At 34.0% G+C, this 26,754-nt stretch overlaps 1 protein-coding gene across 2 annotated transcripts in view; it reads right to left on the reverse strand.

The window, feature by feature from the left end:
* The window catches only part of NBN (nibrin), a 46,366-nt gene that overhangs the window by 17,295 nt on the left and 2,317 nt on the right, over window positions 1–26,754 (reverse strand). Inside the window, exons 3-11 of one of the 2 annotated variants that reach the window (XM_021713647.1) lie at window positions 25,971–26,119; window positions 25,391–25,550; window positions 22,654–22,757; window positions 15,171–15,288; window positions 13,745–13,938; window positions 10,032–10,129; window positions 5,988–6,117; window positions 2,669–2,938; window positions 637–1,081 (exon numbers count right to left, since the gene is read on the reverse strand). In XM_021713647.1, coding sequence (XP_021569322.1) covers window positions 637–1,081; window positions 2,669–2,938; window positions 5,988–6,117; window positions 10,032–10,129; window positions 13,745–13,938; window positions 15,171–15,288; window positions 22,654–22,757; window positions 25,391–25,550; window positions 25,971–26,119 — 1,668 coding nt within the window. Of the gene's footprint in view, window positions 1–636; window positions 1,082–2,668; window positions 2,942–5,987; window positions 6,118–10,031; window positions 10,130–13,744; window positions 13,939–15,170; window positions 15,289–22,653; window positions 22,758–25,390; window positions 25,551–25,970; window positions 26,120–26,754 lie in introns of both variants that reach the window. The other variant, XM_008060557.2, reaches the window with a different exon arrangement.

The raw sequence follows: 26,754 nt of genomic DNA on the forward strand, positions 1-26,754 counted from the left end.
CTCACCTCAGCCTCCCAAAGCACTGGGATTATAGGCTGAGCCATCGAGCCCGGCCTGTAGGTGTTATAGGAGGGGATGACCACAGTAATGAATGAGTAGAGCTAATGGACCCATGTGGGAGATCAAAATATTACATTTTTATTTCATCAGGTCTGTGCTCTTATCTAATGAGTTAACAAGTCTACAGATAGTTCAATTTAATGATACATAAAACAGGAACTATTGAAGAGTTTTCTGAGACCAAAGTGGATAAGACAAATTATCATCATTCATGAAAATAGAATGAATGAAAATAGACATAAATGAAAATAAAAATTCCTGGTGATGTTGTATGTTTTATTCTAAAGATTTATTCAGTAGACTTACTTTGTTTTACTAACTTCCTTCATCTTTCTGTGCTTCCTTATTATATTAAAACATCTCCTATACTTAATAATTTTATTTGTTGTAATTTATTTTAAACTACTCAAGAATCATTGTATTTTTAACATTCGCCTAATTAACCAACAAATTCTTACACTTAATACTGAATGTTGAAGACATTATGGATGTTCATACTGCCAGTACAAAATCCAAAGTACCTTTAATCATTCTAAGTTTCTATTTGCAATACCTCTCATTAAAAACATTACTTACAGATATTATGTTACTTTCTGATATTGTTTCATCATTACGAGTATCATCTGTTTCTATATCCTTCCTTGGCCTTTTTCTAATATTGATATCTTCCTCTTGTTTTTGAACTTTCACATCAATTTCTAACTCTGGTTTTATGTTCTTGAGTAACTGTTCTAATGCTTCATCTTCTATGGCTAAATCATCCATTTCTTTTCTTTTACTTGATCTTAATGTTTCTGTTGAAAGAGATTTATTGGCATGATTCTTCACATTGGGTTTTAAATCTGTAACTGTAAATAAGTCATCTGATTTTTTGTCCACAGGCACATTATGAGATAGATGTTGCTCCTTAGTTTTCCATACTAAGGGTGTAGCAGGTTGTGTTTGTTCTAAAAGAGAACAAGACATTTCTATTCGTGCTGATTTGCATGAAGACGTTTCTTGATTTTCTTCATCCCTTTCCCTTAGATTTAAAAAGAAAAGAAAAGAAAACCAGAAAATGGATACAGGTAAGTAAATCTTTTAGTTTGGCAATATTCACCACTCCCTCCATTTAGTTCACAATATTCTCTTGACTTTAACACTATTAAGAAAATTTTTAAAATGGACATTTGCAAATGGTACACAATTCATATACATTCTGCTGTTTTAATAAAACTGATGGACCCTGTAGCTAAAGCAATAAGGAGATCTATACTTTGCTGAAGTAGCATTAGTTGATAAATCAACTGGAAGAAAAGGTAGAAAAATATAAAAATACAAAGGACCTATAACCAAGAGACAGCAGCTTACTTTATAATGTTGGAAACTTCTGGGAAGTAAAACATTACCCTGGAAATATAAGCTGATGAGTTAATGAAAGACGGATTCAAGAAAGAACGTCAGAGTAGCTAAATCTAGAAAATGGTACTGACTGTATACTGCAAATACTAAGTGAATATATCACTAAATATTTTCTATAAAATACTGTATCATTCACTCAATAAGTGCTGAACACTATATTTATGCAAATTGTACTAAGGTCCACAGAGAACAGAAAGACTTGGGTCTCTGTTCTTTAGGAGTTTAGTGGATTCATGTTGAAATGGGACAGTCAAGTGATATTCTATTAACACTAATTTAATGTGAGGATACTGAACAAACAAACCAGCCCAAAGGTTTCTGTAATAATATAGGTGGGTCAATTTGAACCAGGGAGCTGGCAAGAGATGGAAAGTGAGGGATTGATAAAACACTGAAAATATAAATCAACAATATTGGTTGGGAGGCAGAAGAGAAAGGGTCAAAGATTATAACAAGATAAACTACTTTAAAGAACCATATTCTGTAAGAGGATAGAGAAGATGCTTAGGTCTATTATTCAGGACAACAGCAGGAAATTCCTGTGGAAAAGTAGAACTGAAGCTTAAAGGTAAAATTATGGCCACATATTTAGGTGTTCTATAATAAAATCACAAAACCTGACTGTAGAATACACAGAGTATTGAGCAAAAGGAGGAGGAAAAGAAGTACCTACCAGTTAATACAGAAATGGGAGAAGTAACAATAATCTTTTTTTGAGAAACTCAGTGAATTTAAAAGACAGAAATAACTAGAGGAAGAAACCTGGTCAAGAGAAGGTTTTCAAAAATAAAGGCGAGACTGAGTTTTTGAAAACAGAAGAAAATAATCTAGGATGATGAATATATTCAAAATACTAAAAATTGAGAAAATAATTGATGAAGAATGGTCCTAGAGGAAGTGAGAGAGTTGATCCAGGGAAAGAGGCAAAAAGGTGACTTTGGAACTTAGATGTGGGTTAATTCTTCAAGAGAAGTAAAGCAAGTAAAACAACAGATAAACTAAGTATAGAAAACGAAGAAGAATCTGTCTAACAGCCCTAATGAAGGAGGAGATTAGAGACATTTCTGAAAGAGAATAAGGTAAAAAGGACACAGCTTTCTAGAGAAGCATACTTAAGCAGAACAAATTAAAGATAATACCACTCTACAACAGCATAACAATTTTTAAATTCTTTTCAGAGACACAAAAGATGCTATTAAAAATATACCTTTTTTTTGTACATGGCTGAAAATAGTTTTTGATGGAGTTGATCTGCTGTTGCTGAGAAGCCCGACCTCTGCTTTTATTTGTATCTGGGAATTTAGTTGGTGAAAGCTGATAGCTCGAAATTTTTACCTTATCCAGGCTATTTGATACTATACTATTACTAGAGCTTGTTTTGGGAGCTTCCTTCATAGTAGATACTTTTTGTGAAAGCATTCTGAAGTTTTGTTCCAGTCTAGAAATTTGTATTTCTTTTGGTCTTTCACTCAAATTCATACTGTAGAAAAAAAGAAAGAATACAAGGTTAAACAATCAATTTTATAGTAAGTTTAATATGGAAAGATCTATATTAGAACTATTTAAACATCTTTTGTTATCTAAGTGTCCTGAAGGATGATGACACCATACCCTGAATGCCCCTCAACACATATTGCCAGGCATGCTCTACTACAAACAACAGCCAAGCGCATACAGAATACCAGCCTAATATTCTACTATAAATTAAATTAGGGGATAATCCTAGGTAATTTTGTTTTGTTTAAAATTTTTAAATTATTCCCATGTAGAAGTACTACAAGAATGAAAAACAACAAGATTTCCTATCATTACAGTATTATATATAATGGGTATCAGGGTATTTAGATCACTTTATATGAATCGATAAAGTTGTATTCCAGCCAGATGGCAGTTTCTAGAATATAACATAACTCTAGACTATGAGCAAAATATTTAAATATATACACAGAGTTTTACAAAGTATGGTCAAATTACACCTGCCTTTTCTACTTTTATTTCATTAAAAAAACAAAAGTTAAAACTGCTGTTCAATCAACTTTCAAAACGTTAACAGTCTCTTTAAAAAGTTAAATCTGGCCTCAATATAAAACATAGATGTAGCAAACATTAATATAAATATGGTCTAAAATAAAGACATCTCAAGTATCTTAATACAAACACTTAAATATGGAATGTTCAAAATATACTGTCATAAATAAAAAATACTAAAGAATACAAAAGAGCTATCCCCCTTCCATTCAAAAAACAAAACCTCTCTTCAAATAGAGAACCACGCAAATACTTTTTTTATTTTTTGCAAGAATCTTGCTATATTGTCCAATCTGTATTCAAACTCCTGGGCTCAAGCAATCCTCCTGCCTCATTTTCCCAAAGTGCTGGGATTAGAGGTAAGAGTCATCATGCCTGGCCCAGAAAAACTATTTATGGACAAATATTAACTATTTAGATAGCTAGATAGATACATATAAAGTATCTCTAAAATTATAAGTAGTATTTAAATATAGGTAAAATCATACAACAGAAATACATTTCAAACTTATTTCACCAGTCACAAATAAAATGGTGCAATTATTTTTAGACTTCCAAGTATATTTGAAAGGAATGAAAAAATTATCCTAAGACAGGAGTTGCTAAACTTTCGACCTGCCATGTTGTTTTTGTAAATAAAGTTTTACTGGACTAGAACAACACTCATTCAATTACAGTCATGCATGCACATAATGCTTCAGTCAACAATGGACCACATATATGATGGTGGTCTTATAAGAGTATAATGGAGCTAAAAAACTACAATCATCTAGTGACATCATAGTGTAATGCATTACTTATGTGTAAACAAATCTACTGCATTGTCATTCTTTTTTTTTTTTTTTTTGAGTTGGAGTCTCACTCTGTCACCCAGACTGGAGTGTAGTGGCCGCTCCCGGCCACTGCAGCCTCGACCTTCTGGGCTCCGGCGATCCTTCCACCTCAGCCTTCCAAGTAGCTGGAACTACAGGCGTGCGCTCTCACGCCCGGCTAATTTTTGATTTATTATAGAGATGAGGTCTCGCCAAGTTGCCCAGGCGGGTCTCGAACCCACAGGCTCAGGCAATCCACTCACCTCGGCCTCCCAAAGCACTGGGATTACAGGCTGAGCCATCGAGCCCAGCCTGCATTGTCATTCTTATAAAAGCATATAGTACATACAATTACGTAGAGTACACAATACTTGAAAATGATAATAAATGACTATGTTATTGGTTTATATATTTACTATACCATACTTATCATTAGAGTATACACCTTCTATTTATTAAAAAAAGTAAACTATAAATCAGCCTTATGCAGGTCGTTTCTTCTGGAGCTATTCTAGAACAAAGCATTGCTATCATGGGAAATGACAGCTCCATGCGTGTTATTTTCCTTAACACTTTCCAGTGAACAAGGAAACGGAAGTGAATGACAGTGATAGTGATGGTCCTGATCTGTGTAGGCCTAGGTTAATATGTGTGCTTGTGTCTTAGTTTTTAACAAAAAGTTCAAAAAGTAAAAAAACTAAGATTTTAAAAATGGAAAAAAGCTTAAAGAATAAGAAGTGGTCCTAGGTCTTCACATTTACTGACCACTCACTCACTGACTCACCCAGAGAAATTTTCAGTAATCTAAGTTCCATTCATAGTAAAGTGCCCTTAAAAAGGGTAGGTGTGTCTTAAAAAAAAAAAATCTTTTATACTGTATTTTTCTGTTTAGATCCACAAATGCCACTGTGTTACAATTGTTTACATTATTCAGTACTGTAGGTATGTAGCTACAGCTTGGCTGTGCAGGTTCGTAGCCTAGGAACCATAGGCTATATCACATAGAGTAGATGTGCAGTAGGCTAGACTACTTAGATTTATACAATGACAAAATCCCCACAAGAACATTTCTCAGAAAGTATCCCTGTCTTTAAGTGATATGTGTCTATATATTGTTTATGGTTGTTTTCATGCTACAACGGCAGAGTTAAGTAGCTGGACAGAGATCAACAGGCCACAGAGCCAAAGATATTTACTCTCTGGTCCTTTACAGAAAATATGCTGACTCCGTCCAAAGATATTTTCCCTGGCATCCTAGTTTCCCATGCTTTATTTCCCAAAAGACGACCTGATAAAGGTACTGAGTTACTTCTTTTTTTTTCTTTTTCTGAGTTGGAGTCTCACTCTGTCGCCCAGACTGGAGTGCAGTGGCCGCTCCCGGCCACTGCAGCCTCGACCTGATGGGCTCCAGCAATCCTTCTGCCTCAGCCTTCCGAGTAGCTGGAATTACAGGCACGCGCTACCACGCCCAGCTGATTTTTTTAAAATTTACTGTAGAGATGAGGTCTCACCAAGTTGGCCAGGCGGATCTTGAACCTGCGGGCTCAGGTAATCCACTCACCTCAGCCTCCCAAAGCACAGGATTATAGGCTGAGCCACCGAGCCCGGCTCTGAGTTTACTTCTTAAATGTACTACTAATTTGTTGATAAAATAAGAACAATAGTTTGATAACAAAGAAACTGTACCATGTATCTACTTGCTCTGATTCTGTGTCAGGTACGTTCATTGTAGTGTTCACTAGGGCTGTTGGCATTAGATTTTCATTGACTGACAAGCCTTGTGAAAGGCTTGGTCCTGGAGTTGTTGTCTTTAATCCTATAAATCACACAAGTAAAAAGAAAGAATCACAACTGTTAGATACAAAATGGACATCTGGTCACTAAAAATTGTTAGACTAGGCCATACTGAGGGGATTAACTAGGTAATACAGCACAAGGTTGTCGCCAGACAGTGGAGCCAATAAAACATGCAACAAAATACTCTAAAAGCAGTCTGCTGTCATCTATGACAGGCTTATCTAAACCAAATCATTTTAAAACTACATCAAATCTTTTGTGTTGAAGTATTATCCACTTAAAACCAAATTCTAATTCAAATTAGATTTTAAGTCAGTAGGCTATTATCTATACAAATCAGAATCAATGTGTTTTATAAGGAATATATGACTTGAAATAAAAATATGTAAAACCATTATAGACATACTTTTTTGAGCTTCCTACAGTGAATTAAATCCTCATTTCTACTCCCATACCACCATGTGCTTCATTCTATTAACAATTCACTTATCACTGGCTGTGTGGTCTGAGTTATTTAACTTCTCTATGCTTTAGTTCCCTCATATATAAAATGAGAGTAATTATAACATCCTCCTCACAAAGTTGTTCTAAGGACAAAATGAACTGATACATGACAGCAGTTAGAAAAATGCCTGCCATATAGTAAGTACTATGCCAGTATTAGCTGTTGTTATCATCACTTTACTTGTTACTATCCCTTATCAGACTAGAATCTCCTTACAAATAGAGACTAAGTCTTACTCAATTCTATATCTCTAGTGCCTAGAGAGCAACATTTGGTATACAGCATATATAAATAAGTTCATAGATTAAATTGCTCACTGGAAAAAAATTTTAAGTTAACATTCACCAAAATATCTAAGCTAAATTATCACTCTGTTAGTTTCTCACAACATATGATGTTGCTTAATAAATGTTTACTACTGATCTTAAATTCAAATATTTAAATGGCTTGCCACTTTCTCTTTATGACCGCCTTAGAAGCTCGATGGCATTTCCTTAAAGACACATATCTTCAGAATTCATCTTCTCTTGCAAAGACATTTGCAAAGAATACAAATTATAAGTATTTATATAATCACTAAAACAATCCTGAGGTCAGGCAGGAAGAACATCTGGGGCTGAGAACGAGACCAGTCTGGGCAACATAGGGAGACCCTGTCTATACAGATAATAAAAAAAAGTTAGCCAGGTGTGATGGTGCACATCTGTAGTCCTAGCTACTCAGGAGGCAAAGGTGAGGGAGTTCAAGGCTACAGTGAGGCATCATAGCACCACTGCATTCAACCCTGGGAACAAAGCAAAAGTCTTGCCTCTTAAAAAAAAAATCCAGCCAGGCTCGGTGGCTCAGCCTGTGATCCCACACCTTTGGGAGGCTGAAGTGAGTGGACTGCCTGAGCCCGCGGGTTTGAGATCCGCCTGGGCAGCGAGACCTCATCTCTACAATAAATCAAAAAAAAAAAATCAGCTGGGCGTGGTAGCGCATGCCTGAATTCCAGCTACTTGGAAGGCTGAGGCGGAAGGATCGCTGGAGCCCAGCAGAGCGGCCACTGCACTCTAGTCTGGGCGACAGAGTGAGACTCCAACTCAAAAAAAAAAAAAAAATCCTTGCTAAATATTTCATGAGGGTAAGGATTTGTTCTGATCTACTCACCTCTTTATTCCAAGTGTTCGGAATAATCACAGGTAGAAAACAGATGTTCAATAAATATTTGTTGAAGAAATAAATGAGTGAACATGAAAAAAGGAAAGGAAGGAAGGAAAGGAAGAAGAGAGTAAAGAAAAAGGGAAGGAGCTATGCATTCATTCTGTTACCCCTGAATTGGAAGTGTTACAAAATTAAGTAAGTCAGTGGCCCAAGACTTGGAATTCACATAAACCTACCTATAAATATGTGCAAGAAGTAATACTACTAATTATAGTGTATATTTTTATTCACCCTCATGACCTTATTTCTGTATAAAATGCTACATTAGAAAAAGTACTGGTCTGGTAGGCAGAAAACTGAATTTTAGGATTGGCTTCGCCTCGACATATTACAGAACCTCAACCTTGATATCTCTTAACTTTTTTATTTTTATTTATTTCAGAGACAGGGTCTCATTCTGTTGTCCAGACTGGAGTATAATGCTGTGATCACAGCTCACTGTAACATCCAACTCCTGGGTTCAAGGACCCTCCTCCTGGCTGGGACTACTATGTGTACCTCCATGCTTTTGTTGTTTGTTTGTTTATTTTGTAGAGATAAGAGTTTTGCTATGTTGTCCCACTGGTCTTGAACTTCAGAACTTGGGTGATCTTCCCATCTCTAATAAAATGATTAGATGATCTCTAAGGTCCTTTCAGCTATAAATACAATTCCAACAGTGGATGACAAAATTTTGTTGCTCTACAGTGGCAAAGATAATCTGGTGTACTAATAATTTAGTTCAATTAAGCAAATATTTATACCTACAACAAACAAGTACTGTGCTTGCTGCTGTCAAGGAATTCAAAATTATTAAGAATTTATCATCAATCTAGTGACCGAAAAAGGCATGAAACAACTAGAAATGTTTCAAAGTAGGAAGAAACTATAGTTCAAAAGCAAAAAACGACTGAAGTATAGAAGAGAGAATAATTTAGTCTGATTTGGTAGAGTTGGGAGAGAAAACAATTTAGAAAGGCCTTATGAAGGAGGCAGACATTTGTGTAACCAGTCAGATTTTGATAAGCAGTACTGGTGTTCTAGGAACAGGAAACAGGATATTTGAGATGGGGAAATGTGGAAACTATAATAAATATGGCACATGTATTCTGTACAGAGACATATAAAAAGGTGAGGATCAGGAGGTAGGCTACAGCTAAACTGCTGAAGACTACAATGTGAACTGTATACCCCCTAGAGTGTACAATGGGGGGGGTGCTGTTCTCTAACGTATCTCTTTTAGCCAAAGTCCAATCTGCTGAGGATATAACTATAGAAAGAACTCAGAAAACAAATAAATGTATACAGGAACACAGAATAGATGTTCTGATAGCTAGGCAAAGACGAGAAAAGTTACTAGGGAAAATAAATGTAAAAACTTCTAGGATAAAAAAGAAAAATAAATGAACGTAACAGGTTATTAAAAAAAATACGTGTGATTTAAATAATAAAGGAGTAAAAGCAATTGTCTATGAGTATATTTGTATTTATGACTGTCAACACTGCTATAATTATAATGCACGTTCTTCATCTCAGTAAATGGCATCACCATCCACCCAGTTACTTATGAAAACTAGGAGTCACTTCTAATTCCTCCACAGCTAAGTCCCACTGGGTCTAATTCTAATATATTTTAAATCTGTTCATTTTTCTGCATCTCCATTACCACCATGCTGATCCAAGGCATCAGACTTTCTCATCTGGATCTGCATAATAGTTTCTCCTCATATTCTCACTTTCATTGTGGATCCTTAAAATCTATTCTGCACACAAACACCTGTAAGCTATTCCTTCTATTTGGAATTCTGTGCCACCCATGTCCTCACATAGCTGCCTTTTCTCATCATTCAGGACACATGAGACTCAAATGTCATATTCTTAGTAAAACACTCCTTACCTACTTATCTCAAACAGCCCACACCCAGTCACTATTACATCACCTAGTTTTACTTTCATCTTTATACTTGGCCCTATCTGAACTTATTGTGTATTTGTTTACTAAATCCTGATCTTTAGAACATAAAGTTCACAATAATAGGGATCTTGTTTACTTTAGTCACCATTATATAACAGTGCCCAATACAATACAAGTATTTATCAAATGAAGAAATGAAAGTATAAATACATGAGTTTTAAAGATGGTGAATATGGTCACCCGTAGTAAGTATAAGAGTAATGTACATACAGCTCATCATCTATTTACATAATAAAGTGACTAATGAACAATAAAATAATACTTTAACTACCTGTGCTGGGCTGGCCTTGAGGATCACAGTAGTTCTCTGTAGTCATGAAAATAACTGCCAACCCAATTTCTGCTTCAGGAATAGGTCTAAGGCCTTGCCTATTAGAATAAAATAGTTTAAGTTTAATATATTAAACAAACAACTTTTATTAAAATTATATCAAGCTAAACCAACACTTTTTTTTACTCCAAAGAAATGTAATTTTACGGTATAGAGAGAATTCACATACAGAGTACTAGTTCACTCACTAGGGCAATGTTACATTGGGCAAATCCGCTACCTTTTAGTAAACCTGAGTTAACTTCATGTGTAAAATAAGGGACTAGAGTAAAGGATACAGGTCTTCTCAGTTCCAAAATTCTATTAATTCTCAGAATAAGAAGAAAGCAGTAATACCTAGATGCAATAACAGGCTTTTACAAATAAATCTATGAGTTCTATAACCCTAAGATAAAATCTAAAAGACAGATAAAAAGGGAAGGGTGAAGGAGAAAAAGAAGTACAAAGAACTATACATAAGCTGTATCTATACATGTGTCAAACTTTTAAGTTTAATAAATCAAATTATTTTACCAAATTTATATGTATTAAGATATCTTCATATTGAAGAAATCTTCTGGTGAAACTGTTTTGTTACTCTATACTGTGAATGACTAATTTTATAAAATAAAGAAAATTTAATACAATTTAATAATAATACTATATAGAAACTATAACTCATATTTTAACAAAGAGCTATAAAATATCATTTAACGTTAGTTACAAAGAAGTTTTAGGTGGCAATAGTAGTTTAAAAGGTCTTTTAAAAATGCTTAACGAGTTTTGCATGTGTACTAAGTTTACTTAAATAGGACTCAACTATATGTGTCATTCCAAAAGTATTAAACTTAAAAAAAATAAGATTTTTAAGAAGCATTATGATCAAGTGATCACATATACCTATTTTTTATTCAGGTAATTCAAAACTAGTATTTTATTTCTGGACTAACTTTTTTGAAACTAATTATACTATGTGAATTTGTTATAAAGATTGGCTACATAAAATAAAAACATTTAAAATACATACTTAGTAACAATGCTATACAGAAATTACATCACCCTAAATGGGGAAACTGGAAAGATTTCTTTTAAAGTCAGTACTAAAAAAAAAATGTGGCCACTATCATCACTCTTATTCAACATTGCTCTGGTACAAAACACAAAGACATAAAAAACAGAAAGGTACCAACAAACAAAAAGGTATCAGAGGTACAAGAATTAGTAGATAAAAATGCTATTACTTATGGATGATATGATTTATAAAAACATGTAGATAAATTACTAGAAAAAAAGGAGAGTTCACAAGATGGCTGGATATAAGATAAGTATCTATCTAAATGACAGCTGAATTTTTTACATCAGTAGCAAACAATTAGAAAATGTAATTAAAGACACAATACCATTCACTTATAATAGTATCAGAAAACATGTGCTGCCTAGGAATAAATCTGATGAAAGATACTCAAGATCTTTACACAGAAAGTACAAAATTATATTTAGTAATTTAAAAAGATCAAAATAAATGGAAAGAGATGCCACATTCATGGGTAGAAACAATTAAAATTATATAAACTGTTAATTCTCTTCAAGTTGATCTGTGGATTCAGTGGAATTCCTAATTAAAATCCCACAAGGCTTGTGAAAAGAAGATTCTAAATGTCTATGAAAAAATAAAGAGGAGCCAGGATTCTTCTGACAAGAAGCAGAAAGGGACTTGTTCTATCAGTTGTAAGGACTTAATGGAAGTTGCAGCAATTAAGATAATTTCATAAATGCGGCATTGGACAATGATACACTGATCAATGAAATAGAATAAAGTAAAAAACATAGCTATGCATGTCTGGTATAAGACAAAATCAATTCCAGACTCATTAGGAACAAAGCACAGTATCAAAGTACTAGAAAAAAAATCATTAAAAGTATAGGTGAATATCTTTTTGATGTATGAATAGGAAACAATTTCTTAAAGAAAATACAAAAAGTACTGACTATAAGAGAAAGGTTAATTTTTACTATATAGCAGTTCCTCGAATAACACCATTCTGTTCGATGTCATTTTATTTTAGCATTGAGGAGAAAAAAAAATCGTTTCTTGGCCAGGGCCACTGTTTGCAGAGTTTGCATGTTCTTCCCCATGTCTGTGTAGGTTCCCTCTTCTGCACAATGGGGACCTTAATAGCAAATAACACAGGGTTGTGTGAGGATTAAATGTTTTTATATACATAAATTCTTAGAACAGTATCTGCTACACAGGATTATGTATTACTACCATTGCTCTGTCTGGCACATTCTTTGCCTGGCTCTTTCAAAGATTGGTCATAGCTTCCATGCTGCCTGAAAGAGACCTTCTCTATTCAGAGTAAGCTTCTCCCCTCTGCCTTATTATTCTGTTTCCCTTATACACCTGTGTAATGATCTGTTTTTTTGTTTTTAATCTGTCTTTCCTTCTAGACAGTAAACTCCAGTGGTGGCAGGAACCACAACTATCCTGTTTTCTATTATATTCCCAGTGCATAATGGAACCACAATAAATTTTTCTTAGTAAAATGGTATCTTTGTCATACAAGATATTTACTTTTCTACAGACTACATCTCTGTTAAGTAAAATATTTATAGGAAGATGACTAAAATTTTACCTTTTATTTCAGCAAGACCATAATTTTAAAAAAAAATCCTCATGGTCAGAAGGACTCCTGGGACAGGAAAAATGAATCTTTTGTAGGACGCTGGCTATAGACGTTTCAGGCATATAAATACTCTAGGCCCCACCTACTTTTTGCTAGGTGAAGAGTAATTTAGTCAAAAGACTGCCAAGCTGGATATTCCTATAATATTTTTTGACTTCAATGATGCTAAGATTATTAATACCAATAAAGGTCTAAGAAAACAACCCTTGATTTAGTATCCACAGTATCCCTTTCCACTACAGTCACCACTTAAAGATATCTGACATGTTTTCCTGCTTTCCCATCATAGCCACTATCAGGGGATTATAGATTTTTATATGCATTATTAACTGAATAAATAATCATCAAAGTGTAATTACATTTCACCTCTAGGCAACTGCAGAAAAAAATATCAACCGTAACATATTCTGCAGAAAAAACTTTTTTTTTTGAGTCAGAGTCAACACTGTCACTCAGGCACGAGTGCAAAGGCATGCTCATGGCCACCACAGCCTCAACCTGCTGGGCTCAGGCGATCTTTCTGCTTTTGCCTTCCAAATAGCTGGAACCACAGGCATGCACCACCACACTCAGAGAATTTTTTGATTTATTGTAGAGACAGGTCTCACCAAGTTGCCCAGGCTGGTCTCAAACCCCTGGGCTCAGGCAATCCTCTTGCCTTGGTCTCCCAAAGTGCCAAGATTACAGGTCTCCACACACAGCTATAAAAAACTTCATACTACTTTATTAATTCAGAGACAAATTCTACAAATTCTATTAAAAGTCTATTAAAGCAATAAAAAAGGAGCATAAAATATTGAGATAAAATTGCCATAAAGATATTCTATTTCTAGCATACCAGGTCACACTCTCCAAGTACATTAAAAAATAAAAAATCTTTATAATTCTTCTATCTACTTTTACATTATTAAGTGAAGTGCAACCAAAAAATGTGAATATAAAGTCTCTTTCTTGCATTTTTTTAACTAATAAAGAATAATTCTGTACCTTTGGAGTACATCCATTATTGAACGAATCCATTTTTTTTGAGAGTCAGGAATTAAGATCTGTGAGTTTGTCATTCCCATATCAACAACACAAGTTCCAGGAGCTGAAAAGAAACTATCTTCCTCTTCATTTTCTTCTGTAATTAGCCTAGCTTCTCCACCTCCAAATACTACTGCTGAACTTAGTTTCTTATGCTAAAAATGAAAAGAAAGATTTTAAAAGATAATAATTTCTTGAGACGAGCCTTATTAGGTAAAAATTTTACTTGGCAATTAAAATAGAAGTAGAACTGAAGTAAAATTGGCTCTTGTCTTTTGAGTTGGTGCCTCACTCTGTCGCCAGGCTGGAGTGCAGTGGCACGATCAAAGCTCACCAGTCTTGACCTCCTGGGCACAAGCACTTCTTCTGTCTCAGCCTCCCAAGTAGCTGGGACTACAAGCATGTGCCACCACACCCAGCTAATTTTATTTTTTTGTACAGACAAGGTCTCGAACTCCTGGGTTCAGATAATCTTTTTGCTCTGACCTCCCAAAGTGCTGGGATTACAGGCATGAGCCACTAGTAAAGGCATGCATCCGGCCCCCTACTTCTTGAGTAGACAATTTGAACTCCCACTCTGAGAAAATTCCTAGTTTAGCAGGTGTATCTGCAGCCCTGGAATTGTTACACTGTTTGTAGTTCCTCACCAGTCTTAATACCAAGGAGTATTCTAACTGCGGGCTTATTTGTATGATTTTTCCACTAAAGTATAAACTCTTGGAACTCCCATTTCAACACAGAAAACACATACAATAGATGTTTACTAACTGAATAAGTTAAAACTTAGTTTTTCGTTCTCCCTCCCCCTTACATATTTATATAAGCTCAATTAACATGCCAATTAACAGATATTAAGAAATACTGTAATCACATATATAACCACTAGGCAGGTTCAGGTACCTGGGTAGTTTTTTATTCTGTTTCACACTTCTACACAACTAGTGACTTTTTAAAAATTTTCTTAGCTGGGCTCGGTGGCTCAGCCTGTAATCCCACGCCTTGGGAGGCTGAGGTGAGTGAATTGCCTGAGCCCGCGGGTTCGAGACCCACCTGGGCAACTTGGCGAGACCTCATCTCTACAGTAAGTCAAAAATTAGCCTCATCTCTACAATAAGTCAAAAAGGATCGCCGGAGCCCAGCAGGTCGAGGCTGCGGTGGCCGGGAGTGGCCACTGCACTCCAGTCTGGGCGACAGAGTGAGACTCCAAGTCAAAAAAAAAATTTCTTTCAAAAAAACCTTTTAATTTAATTTTTTAAAAATTCTAGCCTTCTCAAGTACATAAAATTGAGAAGAACAACTGGTGGCATTAACAACTACCAACAAAAGTAATAATGTATCCTAATTTGTAATGTTTTCTTTACGTAAATTTAGCTTATAACGTAATTACCTGTTTGGCATTCAAAAATACAAATGTTTTCCCTTTGAAGATTTGTTTTCTTTCCAGTCGTCCTGAGAGATCAATATCTTTATTTCCAATAGATGGTTCATCAAGAGGAGGGTAAAAACTGTGAAAATAATTAAAGTATTTTCTAATTATATACTACTCAGTATGTTTACTATTACATTTAGAAATGGAGTGACTATCTGATATTAGAAAGGCTTAATTTCCATAATATCATTATTTTTTTTTTACAGAGAGTTTTATCTGGAACAAAATGACAAAAACCATCTAAATGCCTTTTCTAGAAATATAGTAAGTAGCAGGTAACACAAAACATAGGTAGAATTGGTCATTATTTTCTCAAAATAAATAATCCAAAGTACACAATCATAACAAGATGCATATTAAACATATAGGAATCAAACAAGGTATGTGAATTATAAGAAATTGAGATATCATCCATAAAGATCAAATTCTATTAGCATCTTGTATTTGCTTAGTAGTCAACATGTATTAATAATGCTCATATTTCAATTCTATTGGTTTTTTTTTGTTGAGCTGGAGTCTCACTCTGCCACCTAGGTTGGAGTGCAGTGGCACACTCATGGCCACCGCAGCCTCGACCGAGTTCAGGTGACCCTTCCGTCTCAGCCTTCCAAGTAGCTGGAACTACAGGCACACATCACCATGCCTGGCTAATTTTTTGATTTATTGTAGCGATTAGGTCTTACCAAGTTGCCCAGACTGATCTCGAACCTGTGGGCTCAGGCAATCTTCTCACCTGGGCCTCCCAAAGTGCTGGGATTATAGGTATGAGATACCACGTCCAGCCAAATATTTGCTATGCACCCCCCCTCCTCCTTTTTCTTTTGAGTTGGAGTCTGTCGTCGGGCTGGAGTGCAGTGGCACAACCACAGCCACTGCCTTCCAAGTAGCTGGAACTACAGGCATGCGCCACCACGCCTGGCTAATTTATTTGTTTACTGTAGAGATGAGGTCTCGCCAAGATGCCCAGACTGGTCTTGAATCCGTGGGCTCAGGCAATCCTCTCACCTCAGCCTCCCAAAGTGCTGGTATTATAGACGTGAGCCTCTGCATCTGGCTTTCAATTCTATTAATACTATTATAAATGTTTTGTTATAGATCTCTTTGGAGAAATTCAGAAAATTTAAAAACTTACATTATTTTTCTAGTTTAAGAAAATTTCCAAAATGAGAACAAAGTATACTTTTCTTTTGGTCTTTAATATAATGCTTTAAAAACATCTTAATTATCTATGAAAATGAAGGAAAAGGAGAAAATACCAACAGATAATTCTTAAGCCTCTCATCAATCCATAGTTTTAATTATTGTATAATCAGATCTTTTGCTACAGCTGTTAATAACAGACCAGATTTTTAGCTTGCCACACTATCTTCAAGAGAAAATTACTAACCCATCATGGTGATGACAAGGGACGATGTAGGAAGGGAGAAATTCACAATCTGGATAGCCAGTCATTTAACTGTCAATAGTTATTTATTTACACAGAGCAACACTAAATGGGGTAAAAAACACCATCCAGCACACTAGAACTAATTTCCTTCCATCTTTCCCCTGGATTTCTCCCTGGCAACATACATATTTCATAACATAAAGCTTAGTCATGACTGAACAGTTATACTAATTTTTAAAATTTTAATAACTGATTAAAAACACAAATGCATATGTTTTAAATCTGCTACAACACAAGCTTTACATCTATTCTAAAGCAATGATTTCTGGAATCTGTAATGTCATAAGTGAGGCATCTGCAGGAAAGAGAAAACAGCTGGCAGGCTACTGCGTTAATTCTGTTTTTTTCTAAATAACTGACTTTAAAGTTCTATTTATTTTACTTTAAAAATATACAGAGAAATTTTTAAACTGCTAATTGAAAGTAAATCTACAAGAGGAATGGAAAATTAGTAGACATTCTAACACAAAAAGAATCAATTTTTAATATCTCTTCAAATCCCTTTATCTTTTACCCATTTTTTTTAAAAAAAATTCTCCCATATCTTACAATTTTAAAAGTGTGAAAGTCAACTAACACTTCACTTATATACAAACAACTCATTTACGAATTAGTATATATAGTAATGTAACAACACTAGGATAGATATAGAACCAGTAACAGACAAATATGGTACGCAAATGTTTAACACATTCTTATGACTCAGTAGGTGTGAGATTCTTCCTGCTTTCCAAAGACACTAAAATTTAATGATTTCTAAATTATCTATAGTTTTGTGTTATTCATATTATCATTCTTAATTTTGCCTTAGATAACAGTTTATAGAGAGCAGTTAACTGTAGTTTAGTTCAATGAAGTCTGAGCATCTTTCACACTCTGAGCCAGGTTCCTACACATGATATATCCTTAGTCTCCCTAATGGCTCTACCAGAATTCTAACTCTGTGTGATTCTTCATCATTTGGCTCCTCCACGAGGTGCCAAGAGAGCAGAAATGCTAACAATTTTTTGACTCATCATTGTATCTTCAAGTCTATCTTGCCTCCTTCACTATCAGCATTCAATAGGTATCAGGTAACAAAATAAATTGCTATTATAAAATATGAACAAAAATTTCACTTAATAATTTAAAAGTGGACAAAAAGTATAATCATCTCTGATGATATACTGAACAATGTATTTTGGTTTTCTTTGCAGAACACTGATAAATCTGAGTCCCAATACTTGACAAGCCCAATCTTGAACAACAAAAAAAAAATAATCACTGCATTATCGAGAATCTAACCAAATGGTGATATGACTTCAACACTGGTTAGAGTCTTAGTAATATATATATATATATATATATATATATATATATATATATATATATGATACATACATACATACATAATTGATAATACAAGTGATAAAAAGCATACTCTGTACTGGAATTTCAAATACCTAGAGAAGCCTTTTTCTCTTTAACACTGTCACGATGAGAACAAGAAAGCAGAAACCAGTAAATTTAAAATCAATATTTCTAAAGCATTACATTATGAAAGTTTTAAAGCAGGCATGTCAAACCTGTGGCCCAGGACAGCTAGTAATGCAGGCCCAGAAAATCTTTTAACGTCATGTGTTTTTTATTATTTATTTTCTTTGTGACCCCATGTGCAGTTTCATTTTTGAAGTTCACAATCACACCTTATCTGTGACATCATTTTTTGGCAGCAGATACCTTTGAAAGCTGCTGTTTTCAATTATGAGGTACACGGAAAGCAAAATTCAAACAAACATTTCTGATGATCACCTTGACAACTCACAAAAAATTGTGACCACTTTCATAAAACCAAACCACACATTAATAGAGTAGTTTTACAAAAAACAAGGTCAAATTTACTAGTTTTATATTCTCATTTTTTAAACTTTATAATAAAAATTATTTTTAAAAAGTCTTATCATGTATATACACTATATTATATAATTTATATGTGCCACAAGACAATTCCTCTTTACTTGATGCGGCCCAGGGAAGCCAAAAGGTTACTCGATGCAGCTTGGGAAAGCCAAAAGATTGGACATCCCTGTTTTAAAACATTTCACCCACAACTTGCAAATGTGAGATTCTATGTCCAGAAAGAAAATTACTAATATTATTAAATTTCTTTGCTTTGGATTTTAATTGATTATATAAGGTGGACCCATAAGCTTCCTAAACTGTCAAACATTCATTTACTGGAATTGTTTCAGGCAAATGTGTCTGTTGAATCTGAGATTTGATTACACACTAATAAGTAAACCTGTTCCTGTTTCCTGGATACCAGCAGAAGACACAGACTCCTGGGTCAGAGAAAAAGCAAGCAGCATGAGCCTCAGTGTGTTTGTCTTAGGTGTCCTCTCTGACCAATCCCATGCGGAAGTTGTAGAAAGTACACACAGTGGTATGTGTTACAGAAAAGAAGAAAATAAACTCGGAATCACCAGTTTTATAACAAGCTATAAGCAAGCCCGCTTTTTATCACAAGAAGGAGATATTACTTCATCCCTCATGGTTTCTTACTACAAACATAACCTAGAATTGGCCTCTGTAAAGAGTGGTCAGGGACTTGCATTCTTGCCATGTCCAGCAAGTTGTTTATGAATGCAAGGAATCCATGGAAGACTCCCTCTCCCAATAGTGTCTCCCTAAAATAATACTTGTTATTTGAAATAAAATAACTGAGAATCACCTCATAATATGAGAGGCTTCGTAAAAATTTAAAGACATACACAAAATTTTAATACATTTCCTCTTTTAGAGAACAGGTTTCAAAATTAAATACTTGGATCTTCTAAAAAATGACTTCATCTGAACATCTTGTCTAAATACTCAATGTGATTCAGAACATAAAAGATGTATGGTAAAAGTTATTGGAAACATGCATATCTCTAGAGTTTGTGATCAGAGACCCAATTCAGATGTGAATGGGAATAGGATCATTCAGCCTTAAATAAACTGGATTGAAAAGACGCAAATGTTCGCAGTGAGCAATTTTAAGCCTGGAATTTTAAATATATAACAGTTGGGCACTGGGTCTTAGGGTAATTTGGAAACTAAGCAACCTCATTTTGAAAGGGAACCTTCTACATTCAATTGTACAAACTTTAAATGTGGGCTTTTCTGTAGGTGACATTTTGAAGTTTTCATCAGTATACTCATATTCAAGTGGAGATAAAAGAAGCCAAAATAAAACAATTGTGGGCTTACAGGACAACTGTGGAATAAGCATCAATCCTACTTTAAAAGAACTATCAGATATATTCTGAAGATATATTCTGAAGATATATTTTGACTCCAGCTTTAGAGGAATTTACTTTGATGAACAGTGGAAAAAATCATGACATGTGAAATTATTAAGAATTTATTTAAAAAAATTTTTTTAATGTTTTACATACAATAAAACTCTGCACTGTTTGCAAAAAAAAAAATAAATAAAAATGACTTGATCTACTTTGATGACAGTTTAGGAAAACAAGATATCACAAATTGTGTCAGATACATGAACTGTCTGACCCTATTTCTTGATAACAGTGCAAAGATGTACATATAACTATACTAAATAGGACTGTACTTTTTGTTGAGTGAAGATATTATAATATGCCTCCTCATTTAAATCCAGGACTAGAGATCATGCTTTTTTAGAACTTCTAAAAAAGGTATTTATGTAATCAAAGAGTCATCACAATTTATTTCATATCTCTTTTATAATGCAATCCTACTACTAATGTTTTTAAATTGAATTTTTTCTATTAATAATTGAGCAGTCAGTCAAGTAAGTCTTCAACAAGCATATCAAAATGGACATAAAACTCTATTAAGGTAAATGACTATATATCTTAAAATAATAGTAAAAAATTGATTATCATTGCTATCACCAAATATAGGCTAATGTAACAACCTTCTTAGTTAACAGTGATTTGGAGTCATTCAATGATCTTATAACAGAGTTGTTTTATTGTAGTCATGTATGTTAATACAGTAAGAAGTTGAAGTTAGAAAATTATGCTGAACATAGTCAAAAACAAACTCAGATTAAACACACCTGAAAATGTGAATAAAAAGAGGAGTCAATAACTAATTCAAAAAACTCCAAGACCATAAAATATACCGCTAGTCGTGAAAACTTATCAGACCCCTTACTCTCAAGTCTGGAATTAACAATGGTTTATTATCTGTAGCAAGCACCATTATTTACAGGATTTATGGACCACTCCCCAGGGAAGTTCATGAAGAACCTCAGAGGAAAATGTGATTCTGTTAAAATACTATGCAAGGTTGTAGTGGGCAAGTGATGTTTCCCTGAGAAGACACGAGTGCTTTCATATTCTCACAGGAGTCTTGAACTTAAAAAAGGTTAAGTCAAATATTTTAAAATCTGAAATTTTTTCTAGAGTTCAAAATATTATATTATTTGTTTACAAGAGTTACAAAATACAAAAACATTCCCAGATAAAAGTTACAAACACTAGCCAGGCACTATGTCTCACGCCTGTAACACCAGCACTTTCGGAGGCCAAGATGGGAGGACTGCTTGAGTCCAGGAGTTCAAGACTAGCCTGAGCAACAGAGAAGACTTCAATCACTATAAATAAATAAATAAATAAAGTTTAAAATAAATAAACAAAATATAAAATACATAAATTACAAACAAAGAGAAAAACCTGATTTTTAGTTACTTTTAAAAGCAGACATTTATCAGGTATAAATAGTCTCTTAAAAGTCCTATATTAAGCAAAATCGCTTATAAAACAACTGTTCAAAAACAGTAATGAAATTCCTAAGTTGCACATTTTAATTTTTAAAAAACCTTCAAATATTCAAAATTATTCTATAAAGATGAGCTTACATACCATCAATCTATTATGCCATACAGACTATAATCTACTGAAGTTCTTGCACTACTAAAAACATCTACCATTTTATAGCCCTCAGCATTTTAACATGCGATCCAAAAAAATATTTCCAATTATCTTACCCCTCAACCATAATTTATATTACTTCAAAATATCGCTAACAAACATATACAGCAACTAATTTGACAGAGCATTTAAAAAAAAGTAAAACAAAATGATATTATCTTCAGATACTGCTGCAATTAGCAACAGTAATTACTTCTTTTAACAAGCACTTATTATGACACCAGGCAATGTGCTATATACAGTCATGGACCACAAAATGACATTTTGATCAATAATGGACTGCACATACAGTGGTGGTCCCATAAGACTATGATACCATATTTTTACTGTACCTTTTCTATGTTCAGATATGTTTAAATACCCAAATCCTGTGTTGCAACTGCCTGCAGTATTCATTAGTCTATATGGCATAATAGATTGACTATATATAAGCTCATCTTTACAGAACAATTTTGAATAGGTTTGTATAAGTGCACTCTATGATATTTGTACAACAATGAACTCACTTGATGCATTTCTCAGAATGTATCCCTGTAGTTAAACAACACATGACTGTATTACTGTACTACTAATACTTAAAACAATTCAGCTAGGTAGGCATTAGCCTCATTTTTGAAATGGGGTAACTAAAGCTCTGCAAAAATGAGCTCCACTTCCAATGCATCAGTGCTGCTAACACTTGGTTCCAGGACTATGTGGCTCCCAAAGAAGGCTGCTGTACCACACAATTCCAGAGGTACCTCTCACATGAAGCCTGTCACTGACAGGGGCTCTTTTGATCATACCTCAATGCCATTTACTGTCTTTCCATTTTTTTCTCTTTAAATATTAGCACATATTTAACATTTGTTTCACAGAAATAAGAAACATTCAACAAGAATCTGAAGAACCTTTCTTTACATACTAACAAGAAAACTTCCATTAACAACACTGAAACTATAAAACAGCAACTATTACATCTTGAAATAATTACTAAAGAGGGAATTTTAACTAAATAAAATCAATGTGATATTTTGTATGTTATACCTAGTTATATTTTAAATACATAATATACCTTTCAATTTGTGGAGGCTGTTTCTTGGACTGAACAGCTTTGAGAAATTCAGTAAAATATTCTGGCTTTACAATTGGACGTCCACAAATGAGTGCACATATTGTCTAAAATGAAGAAAACATGAATATATCTATTCATATGCTGTCGTCTTTTAAAGAAAAGTTTTAAGTTATAAAATACAAACAAGTTGTTCTATATTATTTTCCCTTTCATTTCTCTAAACTTATAAAAGAGCCACAATTTATGAAATAGAAGTCAGTATTTGGTCACCATTTATTTTAGATCACTATATGATCACTCAATTATATGAAGCCACCAATTGCAATATTAATTTTAAAACTGCTCTTTCTGCGGGGAGTGAACAACATACATAAAATATAAGTCAATTTTAAAATGCATTCCAATTTCAAAAACATTAAAATGTTAAAAGTATATCTTAGAATTGAGGAACTGCAACATATCTAAAGCAGTGAAGACAATATTAAGAGATAAACAGGAAAGAGAAGATCTTTTCAGCCTAATTGCCTTTCAGAAAGAGTATAACTATGGAATAAAGCCTTTTCAAGAAATTAGATAAAGGAATAACTGTTTGGAACTCAGTAAAAGCTCAAAATATTTACATACAGATAATGGTGGAAAAAAGAAGCTTCAACTAGCATGTGAATTAAGCAAGAGCCCCATATAAGACATAATATCTGAGAAAGATTAGAAAATACTATAGTAGGCAACTAAAATAAAAATGAAGATTCAGGATAATTCCAGGAATTAATCTACCTAGTAAATTTATAAAAGTAAGCTTTTAATAACACAGGGTATTACTTAAACAGGAGCAAGCAGATTTAGGGTGTCTCTCAAGAATAGAACCTCCATTGTGAATGAAATAGCTTCCATCATGAAGCAGGAATTTGCAATTCAACATTGGACTGCTTAAACTCTACACATGTGACTCTGAGGAAATGATTTAATTGTTCTGTGTTTCAGTTTGCTCATCAAAAAATAAAAGTTGAACTGAATGCTCTTTAAGTTCCATTTTGATTCTGACATTCAATGACTTTAAAAACATAAGCTAACCTGTACTTTTGGAAGATGTATCAATAAAATAATGACAAGGTGTTCTTTTTTTGGCACACGATTGATCATAAATATTTTTTTAAAAAGACACTGCTCTGTAAACCATCTCAATGTCTCTAACAGAGATCGGTAATGGCCATCAGCATACCAGTCACTGGAATAGTATCCAGGTCTGTCAAAGGCTTGGTAAAAAAAATCCTTCAAGACAGACAATCTAACTGCCTTTGATTTATTTCACACCCACCAAATGGGTGTACAATTACCTACTCTATTTCTTTTTTTTTTGAGTTGGAGTCTCACTCTGTCATCTAGACTGGAGTGCAGTGGCCGCTCCCGGCCACTACAGCCTCGCCCTGCTGGGTTCCGGCGATCCTTCCACCTCAGCCTTCCAGTAGCTGGAACTACAGGCGTGTACTACCACGCCCGGCTAATTTTTTGATTTATTGTAGAGATGAGGTCTCGCCAAGTTGCCCAGGCGGGTCTCGAACCTGCAGGCTCACTCACCTCAGCTTCCCAAAGGCGCGGGATTACAGGCTGAGCCACCGAGCCCGGCTACTCTATTTCTTAAGTACCTTAATATCTAAAAAGGGACTGTATTAGAGTGTGTTTACACTTTAATACTCTAGTCACTGTAAAGGTGCATCCCTACTATAAACTAATAAATGGACATTTTGATTTGTAAATCTACCATCTGTGGATGTATTAGCATAAACTAGTACTCAAGAGGTTAGTCATGCTGCTGAAATTATAAAATTCATAAACTTGAAAAGGGAAAAAAAAATCCTTGCTCAGAGATAACCTCACCAAGGTATAAGTTGAACTTGAGGTTCATTCCAAGCAGCAAGTGTTTCTTCATGACATTTCTTTAGCTATAATATACACATTCTAATTTAATTAATTTCATTAAATTTCAGAGGATTTTTGTGTCATCTAATACAAGAATCTAAATATTTGCTTTTTACTATAGATATGAGCCTAAAACAATCCCACACATCTATAGTCAACCTGTTTAAAAAGAGACGAATCACCTCCCAATGTCATTCTTCAATTAGCTTTGGATATAAACTAATCGGAAGATGCAAAATCTGAAAACATACCAAAAATATATCACTGTTTTAAATAGTCAGCATCTTCTAAAGGTATATATTTAAATATCTCTAGGTTACAATGGTACATTAAGACAATATTAAACCACAAGAACTTAAAAGTCTTTGTGATTAGGACCTTGATTCAATTAAATACTAAATAAGAGAATAAGAGGTCATGAGAGAGTATCAGAGACTGGAAGAAGACAACTTAACAGAAGAGACATGAGCTGCTAACTTTGAAGACTGGCAGTTAATTTCTAGTTGCTTTGCTTTTAGAAAAACTGAAAACACACTATGCACTGTAATAAACTCCTTGGTGAAAGAATAACATAAATCACTTTTTAAAATGCTAAATCAAAATCTGAAATCTACTTTTACATGCTTTTGCTTGTGTCAAATAATAAAAAGGTTATCTGAAAAGCCATGTAAGCCTAAACAGTATATAAAGGCACGGAATGAGCATATATAAGTCTACAACTAACAGTTTTGACAGTTTTCAACAAATTTTTTAAATAGTGGGTGAGTAAGCTTAAATTCACAGAACTTATTTTAACATAATAACAAGGCATTCAACCTACTTTAATGGTAACTTTAACTGATATCATGACCAAGTGAGTACATTCTTCTGTCCAATTGTTTACAGTAAGTCCTCCAAGTTGCAATATAGCTTGATTTAAAGCAGTTTTCCCAGAGACATCTAAACAAGAAGAGCACACAACCATAGGCTCATACTCTATTCTGTAAATGAAAATAAATTATATAAAGTTATGTTATCACAGTTCTAGACATGGCAACTTTTAGTACTTAAAACTTCAAGCTTATGTCACAGACTGTTAACCTAATTTTAATTTTTATGTATTATTAAACTTTCTAGCTTATAAAATTATCAATTCCTAAATCTTGAGTCCAAGGAAGAAAAAATAATAACCAAAATTTAACATTATTCTTTCACCTATGAAGAATCAAACAAAGACTCTAGGGCCCACTCAAACTGCATCACTTCATTTGACAGCATGCACAAACCACACGTGGCGCACAGTCTACTACTGTGCTAAGTGAGAACTAAATCATTGTTTTCCATTCTTTATTCATAAATATTCTTTCCATTTGGAATTTAATTGGTGTGAAATAAAGCTGTCTAATTTTAAAACTTCTTACCTGAATTTACTTTCAAATACTCCAAAGGTAATGCTATCGCCTGTCTTCAAAGTTCGGGAAAAGTCATTCTGCATTTTTTCCTCATTAACAAAGGTCCCATACTTAGAATTATCCTTTAACATCAATATAGGGATTTCATCTATTTGACTCTGAAACACGAGCAAATAAAGTATTTCACCACTCAGTACATTTAATTCTCAGAAGAAAAGGTCGGTAACTTTCTGAATAGGCATTAGACAGGCAAACCTACCAACACAGTAGACAATACTTACTGCTTTGGTTACCTTCAGAGGATGATCATGTAACTAGCAATTAACATTTCCCCTTAGGGAAATTTCTTAATTTCAGAGTTAACCCTCTTAGAACATATATTTTCTTTATTTTTATAAGTCAGTGGGGATTTTTCTGATCCCTTAATTTCACACATTAGAAAATGTGTATGGTCTGTTTCACATACATGACAACTTGATTCTTAATTTTTAAAAATATTACCAAAACCATATTCTAAAAATGGATGCAATAAGAATAAGGGGATAAAAGCTAGAGTTTCTAACTTACAGTAACCATTTTACTTTTTCTGCAGAAATTTCAATGTTTTTCAACACCTAAAAGAATCAACACAAAACCTAAATATCACTGAACAAAACTAGCATTTTCAGTCTTTGTCCAAAACAATGGCTTTCTCATTACAACGAGCATTATCATGAGCTCAGACACTAATATATATATATATATATATATATACACACACACACACACACACCTATCATTTTTATCACCCACG

The sequence above is a fragment of the Carlito syrichta genome, unplaced genomic scaffold (genome assembly GCF_000164805.1).
Source record: "Carlito syrichta isolate Samal-C Ts95f unplaced genomic scaffold, Tarsius_syrichta-2.0.1 Scaffold304646, whole genome shotgun sequence".
NCBI classification, from domain to species: Eukaryota; Metazoa; Chordata; class Mammalia; order Primates; family Tarsiidae; genus Carlito; species Carlito syrichta.